The 20954-nt window shown below is 40.7% G+C and overlaps 1 protein-coding gene, 3 non-coding genes and 1 pseudogene across 4 annotated transcripts; 1 reads left to right on the forward strand and 4 right to left on the reverse strand.

Annotated features, from left to right (window-relative positions):
• Positions 1-581: 581 nt before the first annotated feature.
• On the forward strand, positions 582-680 carry LOC123034404 (annotated as a pseudogene).
• A 7897-nt stretch (positions 681-8577) lies between these two features.
• On the reverse strand, positions 8578-13441 carry RPS12 (ribosomal protein S12). Its single transcript, XM_044424374.1, has 6 exons — positions 13393-13441; positions 13149-13192; positions 11477-11593; positions 9894-9996; positions 9517-9618; positions 8578-8665 (listed from the first exon to the last, which is right to left on the reverse strand). The coding sequence occupies exons 2-6, from the start codon at positions 13160-13162 to the stop codon at positions 8603-8605; spliced, it is 399 nt and encodes a 132-aa protein (XP_044280309.1). The 5' UTR covers positions 13163-13192; positions 13393-13441; the 3' UTR covers positions 8578-8602.
• On the reverse strand, positions 9008-9140 carry LOC123034472. Its single transcript, XR_006416764.1, has one exon. It is a non-coding gene; the product is annotated as a small nucleolar RNA SNORA33 (small nucleolar RNA).
• Positions 9687-9775, reverse strand: LOC123034496. Its single transcript, XR_006416780.1, has one exon. It is a non-coding gene; the product is annotated as a small nucleolar RNA SNORD100 (small nucleolar RNA).
• Positions 10548-10626, reverse strand: LOC123034419. The gene has a single exon (XR_006416745.1). It is a non-coding gene; the product is annotated as a small nucleolar RNA SNORD101 (small nucleolar RNA).
• Positions 13442-20954: the final 7513 nt, after the last annotated feature.

Genomic DNA, 20954 nt, shown 5'->3' on the forward strand with positions numbered 1-20954 from the left:
GTGTTTGCAGAAGCTTGCATGCAGTGAGGCCCAAGGTCTGGTTCATCTCCCCCCCGCCCCCGCCCGCCGCCCGCTGCCCATGAATGCATGAAGTCTGCTTCTACAGCATCCCTGATAAGTGGCCATGCAACCTCTGCTTAAGCACATCTAATGAAGAAAAGTCTATCGCCTTCCAGGGAACCCTGGTTGCCTTGTCAAACAGCTCACATCATCAGGAAATCTTCCTAGTTATTTGTAACTTGATCTGCTTGGTTGTGATCCTACCTGCCAAACAATAGAAAATGGATCTGTTCTATCCTCAATATGACACTCATTCAGGTATTTGAAGATGGTAATCATGCTGCTCCAGGTATCGATGTGCTATTGATAATGCTTCGCCTCTGATTCCTTGAGAATAGTCCAAGAATATTCAAGGATGCTTATGAAGACATCACATTTTCATCTGGTAATTGATACTGCCAGGACTGAACTGTATCCTTTTTTTAATAGTCTGTCTCATTTTACACAAGGAGGCACACTATACTGTGTCTGAGTTTCTTTGTTTTCATTGTTAGCTTGGCTTTTAAAATCTATTTAGGTCTGTACTTTGGCAGTGCATATACTAAGATTGGGATAATACAAAAATTAGCATGCCCTTGTACAAGGATAACCCACAAATATGTGAAGTGTTCTATATTTAGATAATACTGCTATTTTTAATTACACCATTTTGTTCACTTTATATATTATATGGCTTGTATTGTTTACAGATCATTACCTCAAGTACTCAATGACTGGAGGTATGATCAAAAATATTTAAATATGCATTGTTTTTATCTACAGGGTAGTAAGACACATTGAGTAGGCATTTTGCCTACAAAGATCGGTATAACTTTCAAGATAAATTGCTCTCAAGTAGAGAAATATGGTCACTGGGAGAGCAGCAACCGCAAACCTACCCAGCTGCTTGCCAGAAAGGGTTCTTACTTGTCCAATTGTAGACTTTTAAATGCAAAGCATTTTTATTTTGAAAAGTGTTCTAAGGATGTAATAAAGTTTTAGAAATTGTATTGCTGCACATTGCTTTTTGTTTATCATGATAAGTCTTACATATACAAATATTTATTTATTCAAAACTTTTGTATGCCGTCCGTTATGCATGGCATCTCGGGACAGCTTACAATCATTAAAACAACAACAATAAAACAGCAATAATTAACAGCAATTAACCAAAAATACAATTAAGTTAAATAAAAGTGACTGTTAAATGTTAACATTTAAATTAGTTTTTAAAAGAACAGTTAAATAAAAAGGTTTTAACCTGGTGTCGAAAATAATATAAACTCGGCGCCAGGCATACTACTCTGGGGAGCGCATTCCATAATCTGGGTGCCACAGCAGAGAAGGCCCTTCTCCGAGTAGATATCCTTTTTACCTCTTTCAGGGAAAGTTCTTGGAGCAGGGCCTCCCCTGCAGATCTTAAGGGATGTGAAGGAAGGAGATGTTCCTTCAGGTATCCTGGTCCCAAGACGTAATTAATAAATATTCAATTAACCAATAAAATATTCCAGATAACTGCACAGATCAGCTGTGATAAGGACTAAAAATATTGACTAGGCTACTCAGGAGACAAAAACTGATAAAATTGTAGCACTTGTGGGTACAAGGAATTGAAATTGTTTCCCAGTTACTCAAAACGTGTTTCTCTTCAATGCCAAAGACCAGATCCAGAATTAATCATACTTAACACAGATCAATGTTAGTTGTTAGTCATGACTCACTGAGGACCCCTTGACTATAGTGGGTCTTCTCTAAGCATAATCAAGTCTGGACTCAGCCCCTTGTTTCTTTAAGGGCATGATCCTAAGGAAATTTAGACAGAAAAAGCTCCTACAAGAACATGTTTTTCCGCAAGATTGCACAGTAAGTCTCTGCTTTTCAGTCATCTGTCTGGTTCTGATTTAGCTTTCTTTTATCCACCCTGCCTCCTGTACTGGTTAGTGCACCACAATGCAATAGATTTGCTATCTGGATAACAGTGCAGTATATAAAAATGGTATAATAAATATTAGTCATTTTGCTTACCCTGAAAGTTTTTTCTTTTTCTTTTTTGGTGATAAAATCTGAACCTGAGCACGTTTTGTTTTGTTTGTTAATCATAGTGTTTGTCCCAGTGGTTTTCCAGTATATTTACATGAAACCACGTAACTCTGCAGTCCATCACTTTCCAGAGATCTGTTGCTACTGTAATGCCATTAATTTGAATCCACTACAGAATGGAATAATTGTTTCAGAATTCATCAGTAGATACCACACTTGGTGACCCAGTGAACTCCTATATTCATAGAATTTTTATAGAGACACAGCACATACCAAAATCATAACAAAGTTGTAATTTTTCACTAAAGTGGATGTTAACATTTACTTTCTCCATTATGGAGTACAGTATTTATTGTTTTTATATCCCCCTTCACACATAATAATCTCAAATGTCAACAACATGAAATATCATAAACTTTTAAAAGAATGTTTTTATAATAAGCTAACCAGGTATAAATAAGATTTTTATAACAGTTTATAAATTTTAAAGCATGCAGTAAGGTGAAGTAAAGGGGAAACTAGGGTAATTGTGCAGAAGAGGGGCCTGAATTATACAATCCTTCACTGTTTGCGTGTCTCATGGCAAAAAAATATTTAAATACTTGCACTTTACATGTGTTAGAATAATACCCTGATCTAGGTATACTTTTGTTAGTCTCAGGGGTCCAAAATCAAATTTAAAATTATTTTGGTTATATCTCTTAAAGTATAGAATTTTACAATGTAGTTTTCCTGGGAAAAAAACCTGCTTAATGGCTGAAAATGAATTTCCAGAGCAATTAAAGCACTGAATTCCAGCACAATGCAAGACATATACCTAATTTGGCAGTGGTTGACCTCTCTTTTCCCAGTGCCCTTACTTTGGTTTTCCTACTCTGCTGAGTAAAAGATTAGGAAATAGTGCAATACAGGAGCAGCAAGCAGGAATACACACCATGCTCGAACTTAAAGGTCCATTAACTGTAGTCCACATGTGCTATAAACCTTTGTTAGTTACAAAAAACCGGCCACCTCTCATTTCCGCTAGTCAACGTTAAGCCCCGTGAGTTCAAAATCTGGGTTTTGAACTCACAGCTTTTGGACCCTCTGCAACCCACAATTCAAGGTTCACAACAATCCAGGCATGTAGTATCTCTGGATTGTTTAGTGCAGCTGAAGTAGGCGAGCAAATGGGAGCCACAAATGGGCTTGCTTAGAATATGTGAACCAAGCCACCTGGAGCACAGCCCTATGGCTTCTTAATGTCCAGGGGCATAGGATTATTCAGACTCCCCCACTTCATAGTCAATGTAGAAAGAATTGCTCTTCCTGCCTTTCTGGATTTGGAAACTGGCTCCAGAGAGGAAGGGTTGTATTTAGAAGAGCAGGACAGGAGAAGCCTGGGCACTGTATTCAAATGGCACTCAAGCGTCCTTCCTCCCAGCTCCATGGTTCTTCATCCAGACAGCCAACGATGAATCACAAGGCAGAAACAGATGCCCTGGTCCCTTGTTCCATATACTGGATGCACATAAGCCTCTGAGTCTGGAGACTGAGCATGGAGGCCACAGAATTGTGCCCTTAGGCACATACCTTGTGGGCCTGCAAATTCTCCCAGGTGATTATGGAATTTTGTCCCTGCATCCAGATGTCCGTTTCTCTTTCCTATGTACAAGGAATGCTGAAGCAGGTTCTTACAAGCGCGTATCACACGGCGAAGCACAAGCCTTTGCCTTTCAAAGTGCGAAACCAAGGTAGCAGGCCTACTCTCAGCTGTTCAGAGTATGGCTTGCTCTGTTCTAGCACTGCTTCTGACTGGCTCAAGTACTCTGGAAAAATGCATATACTGAAAAATATGCGTGATCAGCAATTGCTCGAGCAATTCCTTCGGTTGACATTTTTTAACCAGACCTACCTGCTTTCACTTCTCAGAGTAATATGTAGGACATAACACAAGATGTCATTTCTCTCAGAATTTTATATGAGTTCTTTATTCAAAAAATGTACAAAAATTCGTATAAAAGTGTACATTTTGTGGGAAAGGTACACTTCATGCAGCTTTTTAAACATGTCAGAACAGTACAGAATGAACTTACGAAAATGAACATGCACAAAGTGGACAGACCAGAAATAAATTTAGCTGTTCCTACATTATCCTGAAATTTCTATCTCCTGACAATGAACTTGCAGCTGGGCCAGGACATGTGAATCAGAGGGCTTCAGCACAGCAAACCTTTCCTTTTGCCCACACTTGGACCCTGACTGGCAACAAGGGATATTGGAAACAGGCCTCGCTTGCTCCAGCCATTTTCTTGAAAGCGGGTCAATGTAACCTGTGCATATTTGGGCATATGCTGAAACAAGCAGGTACTTGCAGACTTGGCACATGTTGAAGGAATTGAAATAAGGTTGCTATGGACTGGTAAAAACTGCACACACACTGTACTGTTGAATGGCCTTTTGCAGGACACATGGTTGTATATTATGTGCCTACAGGTAGCAAATAAACACAAGAAAATCTGTTAGAAAATGTGCAAGTTTAAAATCAGCACCACCTTTTAGCTGTCTTTGGAAATTGATAGAAGTGAGTCTGTGTTACTTTAGGATGCAGAAGCTACAACAGTTTTGCTGTCTGTATTATTTGCAAAGCTATCATACACGGAATCTCATCTTAATTGACTATTTCATTGCCCATTCATCTAGTTCACAGTGATGCTTCTGGAGTCTCTGTACTCTTGCCTGAGTTTCATCAACCTGCATAATTTGATGTCATCTGCAGACTTGGTCCTCAAGTCCCAGCTCATTTAATTTAATCAATACCTGTACATATGTCATATTTGAAGAAGCCCAGCAAATGGACAACCATTTGGTAATCAGCAAGTCAAGACAACCTAATACGCCAAGTATTTTGACTACACACGTTTATTGCCAGATTGTATATTCCTTCATTGGCAAGAATATAGTATAGCTAATGCTCCTGAAAGGAATGGCTGGAATGAGCTACCAAGCGCTTGCCCAGTCTACTCATTTCTTGCCGACAGTCCCTGATCCACTGCCACTGGAACAACTGCAAAACCTATCAGCGTATTATATTGGCAAATTTCATGGGAAATCAGAGGATCTGTCTGCATGGTAATAGGTTTTTAAGTCCATCACATAAATATTCAGCTTTCATGGAACACTGAAAGTATGAATTCCTATTTCACTAGAATTTGCATAAAGAATGAAATTTACTCACCCAGTTTTAAAATGGCATGCAATAAGCCACGTTGAAAGTGAGCTTGGACAGAAGTATTAAAATCTTTCTGGTGACCCATATTGCTGCTGTAAACCTTTATAGAGTAAAGTGATATCAAGCACTCGGAGCACCCCATAATCTCCTAATTTTGCATGCTAAAGAAAATCCTAAGATACAGATATTCAAAGACATGCTCACAGCACACAGCACAAACTGGGGCAATGAGCACAAACCCCAAGCATGTAGCATCTGCTTTTCATTTTTGAAGGCAAGCCATTAATATGAAGCACATGCTACATATAGGAGTGAGCCATTTTATGCATCGATGCAAGTCTAAAGTACAAGTGAAGTACTAGCTCATGCCCTGCATAGTAAAAGGATACTGCCACTTTCTTGCATTACTTGGCCTTTCAGCTTTCATATCTACATTTTTATTCTCTGGGTGCTTATATCTCATGCATATGATAAAATGCTTACATAATGAATTTATCATCTCCCCCGATATATAAGGAATAAACACTGCTGGCTTTAACGCATTTATTCCAGTCTGCATTCAGTGCTTAAACTGCATTGGCTGCTAGCACAATTTTGTTTGCTCATGGTTTTGTAGTATTGTAAGGTGGCTTGTCAGGGCAGCACATGCAGAAAGGCAGATTTAAAATTTTTAAACCAACACATTTGTGGTACCTTACAAGCGACACCTGCAACCTGAGAAATAAGCACCAATAAACACAGGACATACTTCCGAGTAAACTTGCATAGAATTGCATTCTCACATCGGTAGCGCCTTAGAATTTGGCACTACTTGTATATATCCACTAACATACTGTAAGGCAGATCAGTACCTCACCTAATTCATTTTTATATATGTTCCTATACACTCAGATACTGTTCATTGTGCTTTGACATCATTTGCAATGATAGGAGTCATACTGGCTTGGACTAAGGCTCCATCCAGTCCTGCAGTCTCTTCGCAGAGTTGCCAGCCACCTGCTCAAGAATCCCACAAACATGATGCAAGCGCCACAGCACCCTCTAGCCCAAGTTCCCCAGCAACTGGTGCACACAAACATACTGCGATAATGGAGGCAGCATGTAGACATCAGGACTATATACTTGATCTTAGTCAAAAGGCTGGGAAGCAATCAGGACAAATAGCCATATCCTCCAGACTCTTAAAACCATTCCAATGTCCATCCCTACACCTCAAGGAAGCAAATTCCAGTTTCTGCACTGTGGTGTAGTACTTTATCTGAACTGTCCACCGATCAGCTTCACAGAATGACCCTGGGTACTTTTATTGTGAGGCAGTACTAGCCATTTTCTCCATCATGTCTTACTTTACCGTTTTTCATGTAAGCTAAGCAATCCAATCATCCCTCAAAGGGGAGTTGTTCCAATTGCTGGATCGCCCTTTAGTCGCCCTTTCTGCAGGTTTTCAAACTCTACAGTATCTTTTTTCTGGGTGCAGGAACCAGAATGGGGCACAATATTCCAAATAAAGTTTCAGCATACATTTGTATAAGAGCAGTGAAATACTGGCAGCTTTCAGTTTCTTAATTATGCCTAACATGACGCTTGCCTTTTTCACAGCACATACTGAGTCAGTTTTCATCAAGCTGTCTGCTACAACCCGTCTTGGTCAACACTAGCTCAAATCCCATCAGTTTACACTTGGCAGTTAGGATTTTTTGTCCTATCATGCATCACTTTTCATTTGCATTGGCATTTTGATGTCTTTTCTCCCAGCTTGGAGATCCCTTTGGGGTGCATCATAATTCCTTTTAAATCCCTGAGGAAACCAATTGGGATTTGGGGAGATTGTACTCTTTATTCCTATTTTAACCAGTTAGCAATTCATGAGGGCCTTCCTTGTTGTTTATACAATCATTAAGCTTTCACATTTTCCATACTTGAAATATATAGGAAATGATTTTTCCCATAACGTTTGCAGTGCCCCTTGAATATTTCCGAAGGTTAACTGCTGCCTCATCAAAGCCCAACTAGTACAAATGTGTTTGTTCCCTAATTGTCACATTATAAATTTCCTTGCTGGGATGCCGTTTCATTACCTCCCATACTAATACATAGGCCAATCCCACATAATGATTGTGATAATGTAGTCATCCCTGATCTATCCGTGGTTTTCAAGCACGTAACCTTCAAAAGATACCCTACAGTATTAAAGCCAAATCTACATTTACAAACAATTCTCAACAGCTATCATGTATTAAGCAAGCACAAACATCAGCGGGTGATGTAAAAAAAAACCCTGGATATTTTATGTGCCATCAAGTTGTCTCTGACTTACGGCAACCGGAAGAGACCAGGCTAAGGAAGATGAGAGTAACATGTGGATCTTCCATATGGAGTGTCAGGTCAAAAGGATCTTGCCACTTTTATTACCAATTTCAGATTTATCTTTGCAGTTTTACCTATGGCATCTTACACTGGAAACAAGTACCATTAGTAAGACTAATACTAATGAGTACACAAGACATCCAGTTGTCTCAGGAGCATCTTCTCTTCAAGCAAAGAGACAAAATTGTATGCAATCTGATGCAAGCTGAAGCCTGCATAAAGATCCTCAATTTGCACCTTTGTCACAGAACCTTGTCAACTATCCAAAGTGGGACACATACAATACTCCCAATTCCATTTATGGCAAAGAAGTGCTTTAACTATGGGCACTCAGAAGCATTCTTTAAAAAATGTTTGGATTTTCAATTTATGATAATCTAACAAGCTCAGAATCCCTTGACAGAGTTATTACTAGACCAGTCCACAACAGAATTTTCAGAAAAAAATGGTTCTGGAGAATATTTCTTAGCAGTTCCTGCCCTTCCAAATTTTGGGTAGACACTAAACATTTCTAAACTCAAACCGCTGTCTCCAAATCCCAATGTCATCTCTTGGAATAAGTAGTTTCTACATATTTAAAGCCAAGAATGAAGCTGTATCAATACAGACTTCCCCAACTTGGTGTCTTACAAGTCTTGTAACATCCTTGAGTAAGAGAGCTTTGGCTGTTGGGAGTGTATAAAAATTAATAACATTGACTAATCAGTCTGGGGAAGCTTGTGAAATGTGAAATTCAGACTATTGCTCCTCAATTGTTTAAGAATCTGATTTTGTGTAGAAACTTTAAAAAACTAAAGGTAAATGAAAACAAGAATTCTAGAAATATTCTGAAGCCTAAACCATGGAATCTAATGGATGTTAAGAGACAACCTGTCCATAAAATATTCCAAGATTTACCTCAAACCAAACACAAAACAATGTCAGGCTCAAATATACTTTATTAGTTCATTTCTTGCACTTGAAGTATTCTTCGATGACATCTTTGGCCTGTGATTCTTTGCCATAGTCCTACAATAAGACAATATATTAATATCACACTACTTTGTGAACAGAAAATCAGTTTACTGATCTGACTTAAGTGTAACATAAATTACTAATTTAGAATTGCTGAATTACAAAATGAATACTATTTAGATTAATGTGCCAGAATTTTGTGGCACGGTAACACACTATGGGCATAGCAGATTTGTTTCCTTGTAAGGTGTTGCAAGACTCTGCCACAGATTAATATAAATATTTCTCTGGAAATTGTAATTAGATAAAAAGTGCAAACTATTTGCCACTAGAAATTTGGCACCTTTACATTTTCAAAATCAGACCCATTTTGAGGGGAGACATTTCAAATAAAACCAATGTAGCCATTTACTGGGACCTCAATGACGACTAAGTCTTCAAGGCTCGTACCCTGGCTTTATTATTGCCAGCAATTAAAAAAAAATCTGCAAAACATGTACAAGTTAAGCAGATTTTATCATACTGGCAGCTGTTCAGTGTACGAAGTGTTGTGCCAACTGATTTTCTTCCCTATTTTAAAAGCTATTTCCATACTTCTACTGATCAGAACTGTGCCTCAAGTAGTTTTATGAGTACACAGAGCTGTATTAGTGAAGAAGTCCTGAAATACTAGCACAACAGTTAATGTAACCCATATTCATAACCCCAAACACTTTCATCTTTCTTCCTAACTTGCTAACAAAGCAGTTATGCATTTGGCTTCCTAGGTGATAATTATTCAGACATTAAACAAATGTCTGTCTGATTCAACACAATCAAATGGACATCTGAAGGCAATGTTAGACCAGGAATGCCACTGCTGCAAGTTCATTACAAATTTTTAACCAGAAGATTTGTCATTTTACCTTTACAACCACACAACTGCAGCCCACAACTTTGCGTGGTTTTCCTTCTCTGTCAATCTTGCAGAGACCTATCCACTCACCCAGCTTCTTGTTATCATCAACCTGCCAAAGACATTTGCATTCCATTAGATGTGCACTTTACAAGACAGTAAAGGACAGAAACATACCTAGCTGTACACTCAGAAATATAGGGTAACGTTTTTGGTTGCTTTCCTCACCAGTGTCAGTAGAGGGAGCCAAGTTATCATCACAGTACAGCATAGACAGTACTAACATAAAGCACTCACTCTCTTCAGCCTCTCTTCAGCTGCAAGAATGTGAGCCAGCAACTTCTCTGGCCTTGCTTTATTGAAGCTAAGGTAGAATACAATCATTACCTTTATCAAGTTGATCTGATGTTCAGCACAAAGTGCTTCGACCAGCTTGACGTACATGGGTTCGTCACAATTGGATGCGAGAACACAGAGGTGGGCTTGGCGTCTAAAATACCATAATCAAAGAAAATCGTCTCACTTACACAAGCAAACCAATTTCCTCAGCATTTCATCTCAATGCAGTGATTTGGATCCCAAGTGGCTCTTCTACTCATGCAAGGACCATTTCCATTCACTACTACCAATGTCCACAGATCCTGCAACTTCTCCCAACGATCCTCTAACCCACAGAAACAGATTTGGCAAGGAAGGCTGGTGCTATTCCGTGAACAGTATTCTTCTTTCATTCATGGACAGGAAGTTTGGAACCATGAAATTAAGTATTAACATTGGTCCAGTTCATGCCATTAAGCAACTCCGGAGCATGTGGGAGTAAGCAATAGTGCTGGGTCCCAGTTGCTTGCAAACTTCATTAAACAACTCAGGAAAAGTCTCATTCTTTAATTGTTCTACTTGATTCTGAACCCAGAATTCTGCTAAGAAAGAAATAACCTGGGCCAATTTAGCACAAGCATTTACAAGTGTGCAACCAGTACAATGTGCTTATCTTACCATACTATCCTTGGCTCCTGCATTCTCATCAAGAATTTGATACAGGTTTGTCAGACTATTATTTTCACTCATAATAAGAGTGAAGGGGTATCCGACTTTTTTTTGGTATAGTCATCACTCAAACTCTGTAGTTCTCATCTCAGTATCTCACTATGCGGCAGCTCAATTGTCCAATCCGGTAATCATTTTACAATTATGTTGTATGCTTAGAATTTCATCAGCCTGAGTAACTCACTGGTATTTACAACTTACCACTTCATCATTCACTTTATTTCAAATATGGGTTGGATCAGAATTATGCACTGTTTTCCTTTGTCTCCCCTTCCCCCTGCAACAGGTGTGTTGTCCTGGAGAATACCCTGGACTGAGGGGAGGCACATGGGGGTTTGAGGGGAATAAAAAGGTCACCTTACCCCAAATGCCAGCAAAATTCTACTGAGCCAAATCTGGATCCTACTCATAAAGAATAAATCAAGTGTATCAAAAAAGGGGAATTGTCTTAAGACTACACTCTTAACAAGAGTTGACAGTGGAAACATACTAACCTGATCAAATACATTAATTCCAGAAGTGTCTGACATTCACATAGCAAATGAAAGAATACCATGATGAGTACCATGATGTCATCTACTTAGACAATATTTCTATACCCCTAACTTGTACAAATTCTTCCCACTTCACTAAACACTATCTTAATTAGATTATTGTTGGACAAACTGAACACTGTTTGCACAGAATAGGGAAAAGCCAAGTCCTACTCCTAATTTCACCTCACATAGTGAAAAGACAGCAAAAGTCTTTTAACATACCCTCAGATGTAGCACATCTGTAATTTTAAGAACAATTAGCCTGCCTCCTCAACTGCACATCTAGCAAAATACATCAAGAATGTCATAAGGAAATCAAAGCAACAGGCTTTTACAAAGCCTAGCTTTGATCTGGAGGCACTCGTACCAGTAACTTCCAATACTTACTTGTCTAAGGCTTTGGCAGCTTCACGAATTCCACGGGCTAAGCCATCATGGATAAGTGCGGTCTTGAGCACTTCTTGAAGGGCGGTGTTAACATCCATTACACCTCCAGCAGCAATGCTGTTTTAAAGAAACCATAAACAGAATTATCTTGCTGGATAACGCAAAGGTTTATCTAACTCATTTTGCTAAAAATAATACATTTGAACAATTTAGCCAGTAAGGCATCTATACATATACCATTTGGTATCAGATGTGCACCCAAACATGGTTTCAATGCAGCTGCTACACCTAACAAATGGGTATTTTCTCCATTAAATCTTGATAAATAGTTATCACTTGCAACAGTGAATTCCCTACATTACTATTGTTATAAAGCAGCTACTCCTGCCTGCCCTGAGCCTTTCAAAGTTCTACAGACAGAAAGCAACATATGGACTGCAAGAGTACCTTGAAATATCTAACAAGTAGTTTCCTAACGTCTGGAAGATGACAGATTACAGCATCAACTTTTGTTGTCCAGAACACAGTTCAACAAGGTATGAGTTATTATACTCAATCAGCATTTACTTATACAAAAAGCACTAAAATGTGGCCAAATAGCCATGAAATACAAAGAGTAGCAGCAAATACTGATTAGGCAGAAGAACAACATATTCAAAACAGCCACATCTGCTATAGCAACTTTTAAATACTCAATTGTCAATGTTTGCATAAAAGTATCACAGATCCAATGTTAACTCCTTTCACATCAAGACATCCTATCTCCTCTGCTTAGATGTTTTCCACATATGCCAGCTGAGGGCTGACATCTTAAGAAAAGTGTACTAACCCAGATACTAATTTATTATTTATTAAAAACCTTTGTATGTCATTCTTTAGATAAATATCTCAGGATGACTTACAACAATTTAAAAGAACATTTTTTTAAAAAGCATTAAAAAGATAATCCTAAAATAAACACCTGTACCAGAGAACTCTGATGTTAATACAAGATAGCTACTTTTCTGATATTTGCCAAGACAAGCAATCTGGTGAAAACTTTACTTCAACTACCAAGTTTAGTAATGCTGCTTCTTCCACTCTCCCACCGTCTAGGAAAACCCATTGATTCTACAGGCACCAAGAGCTAGATGCTCTACATCTACAAAGAGCTAGATGCTTGGGGGAGAAAAATACAGCAGGGTAAGGGAACTTTCCGTTCATGAGTTAACTTGCCTTATCTGAGGTAGCAGGCCCTTAAGGCCAGGATCAGCAATACTAACCTATCAGCTTGATATTGAAGCTGTGAAAATGATAACAGAAAGGTGCAGACCTATGCATCTTCTGGAACATACTTTCATCTAACTTTACTGCGATTCAACCCTAAGACCGTTTAGAAAAGAGGTGATTCCCACAATTTCCAGGATACTCCAGCTAGGAATGCACGCTTAGCCTGTTAAAACGAGCCAAGGGACAAGGTCTTGCTGAGCTTTACCTCTGGTAGCATTTGAAAACTGCTCAAAGGGGCAAGAGAGGGCATGCTGATAGGCCCGGCCACGTGTAGCAAGTCAGAGCTACGCTGCGCGCTCCCGCGCACAGGCCCGTGCACGGCGGGCAAGCAAGGCGGAAGAGGATCGCCCTAAGGGGGTTCACACCTCTGGCAGGCCGCTCCCGTCGCCTCACACAAACTTACCCTTCCTCGGCCATGGTCGGCGGTGACGCTCCCGCCCGGGGTCGCTGAAACAAGACCAAGATCCATTAATGGCGAGTGCCGAACGTGAACAGGCCCCCCCAGAAGAAAACCCGCGAATTATCTTCGCACGCCCCCCCCCCGCGCGATACTTTCCAGCCCCTGGTACCAGCCCCGCGAAGGAAAGGAGCGGGATGAGGAGAAATAGGCAGCCCACCGGGCCAGGCCCAAATAAGCCCGCGCTCACCTCACACTTTCCACGAGCAGATGGTGAAAGGAAGAGGCGGGGCCTGGTCCGCTTATTTAGTGCCGCGAGGACCCCTCCGCTCCTCACGTGCTTGTGGATAGTCGGCTAACCAAGTCGCCTGTCGGAAATGTAAGCGTGCCTTTTTTTCGGCGCCGCTGGTCAGTGGGCTTCCGCGAGATTCCGCCACTGTGAGGCGCAAAAGTCATCCGTGTGTCTCTTTCAGAGCAGGTGGTTTATTTAAGATCGCGAGGTGTATGTTATACGTGCCTCGTAACATTGAAATCAAACCAGAACTTTTGCGAGAAGCAACAATGGCAAAACTGAGGCGGTTTTGCTTTGGATACGTTATGCGAAGGCAAGCGGCAGAGGCGGAAAACAAAAGGCCAAATATGATACCGATGGACTCCCTGAAGGAAACCTTGTCCTTGAATTTGGGAGAACTGTTTGGAGGAATTTCTTTCATGGGGTCGGCGTAAGAGAGCCTCGGCAATTGGGCCGTATAAAATGAAATAAAGAAGCCGGAAACGACTTGACGGCACACAACCGCTTCATAGAAAGAGAACACTCTATGCATAGGTGTCTAGGCAACTGCCGGGTGGATTTTACACAGCTCCAGGACCAGCCCGCAGCCCTGGGGACTCCTCTAGCCTTTGGTTGTGGAGTTGGAGAGCAGGCCAGGTTGGATGGCGTTCGTAGTCTGTAAAGGATTTTTGTTTGCGTGCGCTCCAACGGTTTCCCTTTAGAATAAATTCTCCCTGGTAAATAGTTGACTTTGCTTTCTATATAATGGTGAGCAAACTTTGAAAAGAGTTTTTAAGTCTTCTTCCCTGAAGGATAGGACATTGGGGTGACTGCAAGTGATGCCTTGAGCACAGCCTAGTAGATGCTTACGGCATTCATGGCGTCTCATTCCACACCGAATACAGAATGCATGTATGGGCTAGGAAAGGATTATATTTTCCACATAAACAATGAAGTGGTCCAAAGTTCTGCAATAATTAAGAGGATCCATTGTAGTACGTGAACTGAAACATGTATTTATCGGACTGTATCCTGACTATCTGGAAAGCCCTTAGCATTTTAGTAAGCTCTGCACAGTATCAAAGAAGGAAGCAGTCAGAGTTGATTTAGTTCCTACTGTTACGACCATAAGAAAAGCCCTGCTGAACCAGACTAAGCCCATCAGGTCCAGCTATATTATTCACATGGTGGTAAACCAGCTGCCCAAAGCACCCCACAAGTATGAGCCTAACTAGCTGGTGTATAGTGGCACACATTGTCTAATGTTATAGCCATCCGAACTAGATTGAATGTGTCCAATCCTATTTTAAAGCTGACCAAATTGGTGGCCATTACTACTTCTTGTGACAGTGAATTCCATAGTTCATCTATGTGTGGTGTGCTTTTTATCTGACTTGAAACTCCCACCACTCAGCTTCATATGATCACCTTATGGCAGAGGGAGAAAGATGTCCCTAGGCACTTCCTCTATACCATACACAATTTTTAATACTTCTGTCATTTCCCCCTATTGTCACTTGTCTTTCAGGCAAAACAATCTCAGCTCTTCCTTATAAGGGAGTTTACTCCAGTCCCTTGATCATTTTAGTTTCCCTTCTCTGCACATTTTCCAGCTGAATAGTGCTCTTTTTCATGAGGAGTGACCAGAACTGCTCACAATATTCTAAGTGTGGTCACACCAACATTTTATAAAAAGGAATTATGAAACAATTTAATTACCAATGCCTTTCCTAATTATGCCTAACCTGGGGTTTGCCTTTTTCACAGCAGCTGCACACTGAGATGACATTTTCATCAGACTGTCCACCACAACTTCAAGATCTCTTTCTTGATCAGTCACTGCTAACATGGTTCCCACCATCTTACACTTTAAATTGGGGCGGGGGGGGGGGTTCCTACAACATGCATGAGTTTACACTTGTTTAGACTAAACGTTTGCCGTTTTGATGCTCATTCCCCTAACTTGGAAAGATCCTTTTGGAGCTTCTCGCAGTCCCTTTTGGTTTTAACCATCCTAAATAATTTGGAGTTAGCCACAAACTGGGCTACTTCACTGCCTACTCCTAATCATTTTTGAATAGGATAAAAAGCATTGCTGCTGATACAGAACCCAATGAGACTCTACTGTTTACATCCCTCTACTGAGAGAAATTACCATTTATTCTCACCTGCCTTTCTGTTTTTTACTGATCATAAGAGGACACCCTCTTTTTTCATGACTGCTAAGTTTGCTCTTAGTGAGGTTCTTTGTTAAAAGTCCGTCTGAAGTCCCAGTAATATGAACTGGATTGCTCCTATTCACATGTTGATTGAGAGAACTCTAACAGGAGTGACAAGATTTTGTGGAAACAATGTTGATTCTTTTTCAGCAGGGCTTGTATTTCTGTCTACCTACCGGTTCGATCTTTAATAATACTTTCAGCCAATTTCAGAACAGATATTAAGCTAGCCAGCCTGTAATTTCCAGATACCCCAGATCTCTCTTTTTCAATGGTCATTCCCTAATATTCTGCTACAAAGGCTGATCTTAGGGACATGTTACCTATTTTGGTGATTTTATATTTGGGCCCTCCAAATATAAAATATAAACTCCAGGATGGACACCTTCTGGTCCAATGATTTATTAACTTGCAGTTTGTCAATAACTTTAAGAATCTTATATTTTTAAGAATCTTATATTTTGTCACCACTATGTGCCTTAATTCCCCAGAGTACTTTGCTGAATATATAAGTTCAAGATTACTGTATTTTTCGCTCTATAAGACGCACCTGACCATAAGACGCACCTAGTTTTTAGAGGAGGAAAACAAGCAAAAAAATATTCTGAATCAAATGGTTTCCTAAACTATTTAATAAACTATAACAGAATACAGTAATACCGTATTTCAACCTTGTAAAGTGAACAGCAGTCAACAGTGGCATTAAGAACCATCTTCACTGTCATTAACAAAAGAGAGACTTTAAAGTTCGAGTACTCTTCTAGTTTTCGTTGAACCCATAGAACTCATCATCACTAGGGTCAGAATTTATTAAGCTCTGTTGCTCACAATCACTGACATCACTTTCTTAGTCAGTAGTGGAATTATTGAAGGAATCCACAATCTACACCATTTATACAAGAGCTGTTGCAGACAATTCTATAACAAATCTAAAAAAGCCAGTAATGTCCATGCTGCCCTACTAGTAAATAATAGAAAAAAACTTCTGACAAAAAATGAGATATTGTACGGTAAATCAAACACACAGCGGACTAAGTAGCCTTTGAAGAATAAACTTCATACATGAAGGTAATGCTGTTCAAATATCCACTGATCCTAAAAAAAAATGTGCAGAAAAAAAGTGCGCTTATAGAGCGAAAAATACGATAAGTACCTGTCCAGTATCCTCTGTTGTGAAACATATATAAACCATTAATTTAACTTCTCTGCTATTTCCTGATACTTCTTCATGCTATTTTAATTCTAACTGTCCCTGGCTGCTTTCTTTCTTCATTTATTTATTTATTTAAACCATTTCTATGCTGCCCCATTCGCAAAAAGCCTCGGGGCGGCTTACAACATAAACAAACAATTATATAATTAGCCTTAAAAATCCGGAAACATCTCGGCACGTATATAAAAACCCAATAAATACAATCAATAAATTAACAAATAAAATAACTTTTAAATAAAAAGGTCTTGTCCTGGCACCGAAAAACAAATAACAATGGCGCCAGGGGGACTTCTCTGGGGAGCGCATTCCATAGGTGGGGTGCCACTGCAGAGAAGGCCCTCCTCCGGGTACTCACCCTCATATCTTTCACAAAGGGTTCCTGGAGAAGGGCCTCTGCTGCCGATCTCAAGGGGCGGGAGGGCATATATGGACGCAAGCGCTCCTTTAGATAACCAGGTCCCAAGCCGTTGAGGGCTTTATAGGTGATAACCAACACCTTGAATTGGGGCCGGACTTCAATGAGAAGCCAGTGAAGCTGACAGAGGACTGGGGTTATATGAGAACAATGCCCAATTCCTGTCAGCTACCTGGCAGCTCTGTTTTGCACCAATTGAAGTACCCGGACCGTCTTCAAGGGTAGCCCCACGCAGAGCGCGTTACAGAAGTCTAATCGGGAAGTTACCAGTGCATGTGTCACTGTCACCAGGCAATCGTTCTCCAGGTAGGGACGCAGCTGATGGATCAGCCTAAGCTGAAGGAAAGCGCTCCTTGCTACCGCTGTTACTTGAGCTTCCAACGATAGCTCTGGGTCGAGGAGCACTCCCAAGCTGCGCCCCCTGTCCCTAAGAGGGAGTACAATCCCATTCAGGACAAGGTCTAGGTCCCCCATCCCAAAGCCTGATCCACCGACCAACAGGACCTCCATCTTGTCTGGATTGAGCTTCAGTTTATTGGCCTTCATCCAGCCCATTACCTCGGCCAGGCACTGGTTCAGTACAGCCACTGCCTCACCTGGATTGGTTGAGAAAGAGAGGTAGAGCTGGGTATCATCAGCATACTGATGATTCTGCAGCCCACACCTCCTGATGACCTCTCCCAGTGGTTTCATGTAGAAGCAAGGGGGACAAAATGGACCCCTACGGAACTCCATGGCATAGCTGCCATGGCGCAGAGTCATAGTCCCCCAGCACCACCTTCTGGAATCGGCCATTGAGATAGGAGCGGAACCACCGCAAAGCGGTGCCTCCAACTCCCAATCCTACTAGCCTATCCAGAAGGATACCATAGTCAATGGTATCGAAAGCCACTGAGAGGTCCAGGAGAACCAACAGGGACGCACTCCCCCTGTCTCTCTCCCTGCACAGGTCATCATACAGGGTGACCAAGGCAGATTCAGTACCATACCCCGGTCTGAAGCCAGACTGAAATGGGTCCAGATAATCAGTTTCATCCAAGAGTGCTTATATATTTAAATAATTTATATATTTAAATAATTATTTATTGTTGGCCTTGATGTTATTAGTGATACAGTCCTTAAAATATTTTTCTTTTTTATTTCTTACTGTCTGTTTGCACCTCCCTTGTGCAACCTTATGCTCCCTTTTGTTTTCCTAACTGGGCAAGACTTCCATTTTCTGAAAGACTCCTTCTTCTCACTAACAGCTTCCTCAACATTGCTTGTTAACCAGGTAGACCTTGTGATACCTTTCCTTACCTGTGCTATACGTACTATCTGAGCTTCTATTGTTGGAGTTTTGAATAATATCCAAGCATTCTGAAGGGCTTTTAGCTTCTTGACTTCTCCCTTTAACTTCTTTTTCACAACTTCCCTCATTTTAGCTTCCTCTTTGGAGTACTATAAGACTGCATTGGACTTCTTCAGCAGTCTTTCAGTTCAATGTGTATTACATAGGATAGTGCTGAAGTCACTGCTTTCAACCAGTTCAACATCATTTATATCTCATATTAAGCTGTGGGAATGTAATTTAGGATTAAATTCAGGGTCTCCCTGTCCCCTTCTCTGGTTGGTTCCCTGACCAACTGGTCTAGAACACAGTAAGACTGACCTCTTTTTTATAACTGGTACATACATTTATCCAGTTGAGGTGGGGATAGTTGAAGCCATCTATTAGAACACTGTTTTTTCTAGGTCTTCCTGATTTCATTCTCAAGATTACCCTGAGCATTCTGGTTTAGGGGATGAGAGCATATTCCTAAGACTAAATTAGTTTTAAAGACAGGTATTATTACTCACCATGTTTCTGTGGAGGAGTTTGTACCTTTTAGATTATGAAGTCAGCTGGCTTTTATGCTCTCTGACAAAGAGAGCAACATCTCTAATGCACTCTTGCATCTCCCTCCTATACAGTTTATATCTAGAGATGACTGCATCCCGTTGGTTCTCCAGGTTTATATAATGCACCAAGTTTATATAATGCCCACTCTATCTTGCTTCCCCTTTTAAAACCAGGCACTCAAGCTCCCTATTTTGGCTCCACGGTAGCTAAAATTTGTATAGGAACACCTAAACACAGTGTTGCCCTCTGGATATGTGTAACTTCCGTTTTGGCATCTAGGCCTCTCTGATGTGCTATCATGTCTCACCGTATGCTCATGGCTTATTTCTTCCCTCCTACATTTGGACTATCAGGAGTTTTTCCATCTTCATCCCCTAGGGATGATTTAAGTTGAACCAGATGCTTTCCAACTCCTGTCCATGGTTCCCCAGGATTCAGTTTAAAACCAGCTCTGCTACCTTTTTTTAAGATCTCGTGCTAGTGGCCTGCTTCCATTTTGGTTCAGGTGAAGCCCATCCACTTGTACAGGGCCTGGCTCATCCCAAAATGTTCCCCAGTGCCTAACAAATCTGAACCCTTCCTCTCTCTACAGCATCTCATCCACACATGGAGATTCCTTGGCTCTGTCTGTCTAGCTGGCCCTGCATGTGGAATGGGTAGCATTCCAGAGCAAGCCAGCTTGATGGACCTGGATTTCAACTTTCTACCTAGCAAGCCAAATTTTGCTTCCAGGACCTCAAAACTGCATTTCCTCACATCATTGGTACCTCGATGGACCACAACCACTGACTCTACACTAGCACTATCTATAAGACCCAAACTGGGTGTGATATCCACAGGTTTCATAGCAGGCAGGCAATGTATCATGCAGACTACAGTCCCATCACAAGCCTAGCTCGCTGTGTGTCAGATCTTCCATAGCCACAAGATCCTGCCTCCCCAAAGTCTGCCCTAGCTTCAGTGTGTTCCCACTCTAATGGAGATAATCTTTTTGGTGAAAAGCACTATGGTCAATGAATTGTTGAGACTACAATAGACAAATGGAAAGTGATCTGTGAAGGAATATGATTTGGCATGCTGAGTTCCTTTGTGTGGATTGTTTGAGAACCAGGTTATCACTTAGTTTTAACCTCAGGATTACTGTATTGCTGAGATCTAGTTTATGAGCTTTTGTATAGCTTTAAAACCTGAGCCTACACTGAGCCCAAAATGAAACTATCCTTTGCTTTATGATTATAACCAATCTCTTCCACTAGCTAGACCTGCACAGTGACTCTTGTCAGTATAGAGTTATGTATTGCTTTTCTTTCCCCTTTTTAAGGCTAGGTTTAGTTTATAGATGAACTCTCTGGGCTTTTCTACAAGAGGTATAAATTCCTACTGAATTCCACCCTGGACTTTAGCTTCCAAGGACATGTTAGTATACTTTTTCCCCCCCTAAGCCTGTGTTTATTTTAAGTACAGACTCTCCTTGAGCAAGGCTGCAGGAACTGTAAGTTCCTGTAAGATTTCCCCCTCACCAAAGATTTAACTCTGAAGTATATGTCTGTAAAAGTTTACCCTTCTGTGATTTTGCTGTCCTTTTTTTCTTGAGCTGATAATCTATGAGCTTGAGATGATTACCTGGAGTAATACAGATATAAGAGCAGTTTACCTTCTCCTCACACAGTTGCATGTTGATGCTTTGTTTCTGGGCTCCTTGTGCTGCCATTATTATAGGAGCCAATGTGGTGCAGTGGTTAAAGTGTTGGACTGGACTCAGGAAAACCCAGTTTCTAGACTCCACTTGTCTTTGAAGTTCACTAGCTGATT

The sequence above is a fragment of the Varanus komodoensis genome, unplaced genomic scaffold, assembly GCF_004798865.1.
Source record: "Varanus komodoensis strain SLA01 unplaced genomic scaffold, ASM479886v1 scaffold1, whole genome shotgun sequence".
Classification (NCBI taxonomy): domain Eukaryota; kingdom Metazoa; phylum Chordata; class Lepidosauria; order Squamata; family Varanidae; genus Varanus; species Varanus komodoensis.

What these genes read in the sequence shown, in the direction of transcription:
- RPS12 (XM_044424374.1), bottom strand. An exon ending in GCTGCCAAAGCCTTAGACAA is followed by an intron (nt 9,997 to 11,476) that starts GTAAGTATTGGA and finishes ATGGTATTTTAG; the next exon opens with ACGCCAAGCCCACCTCTGTG. An exon ending in GCAGTTGTGTGGTTGTAAAG is followed by an intron (nt 8,666 to 9,516) that starts GTAAAATGACAA and finishes GTCTTATTGTAG; the next exon opens with GACTATGGCAAAGAATCACA.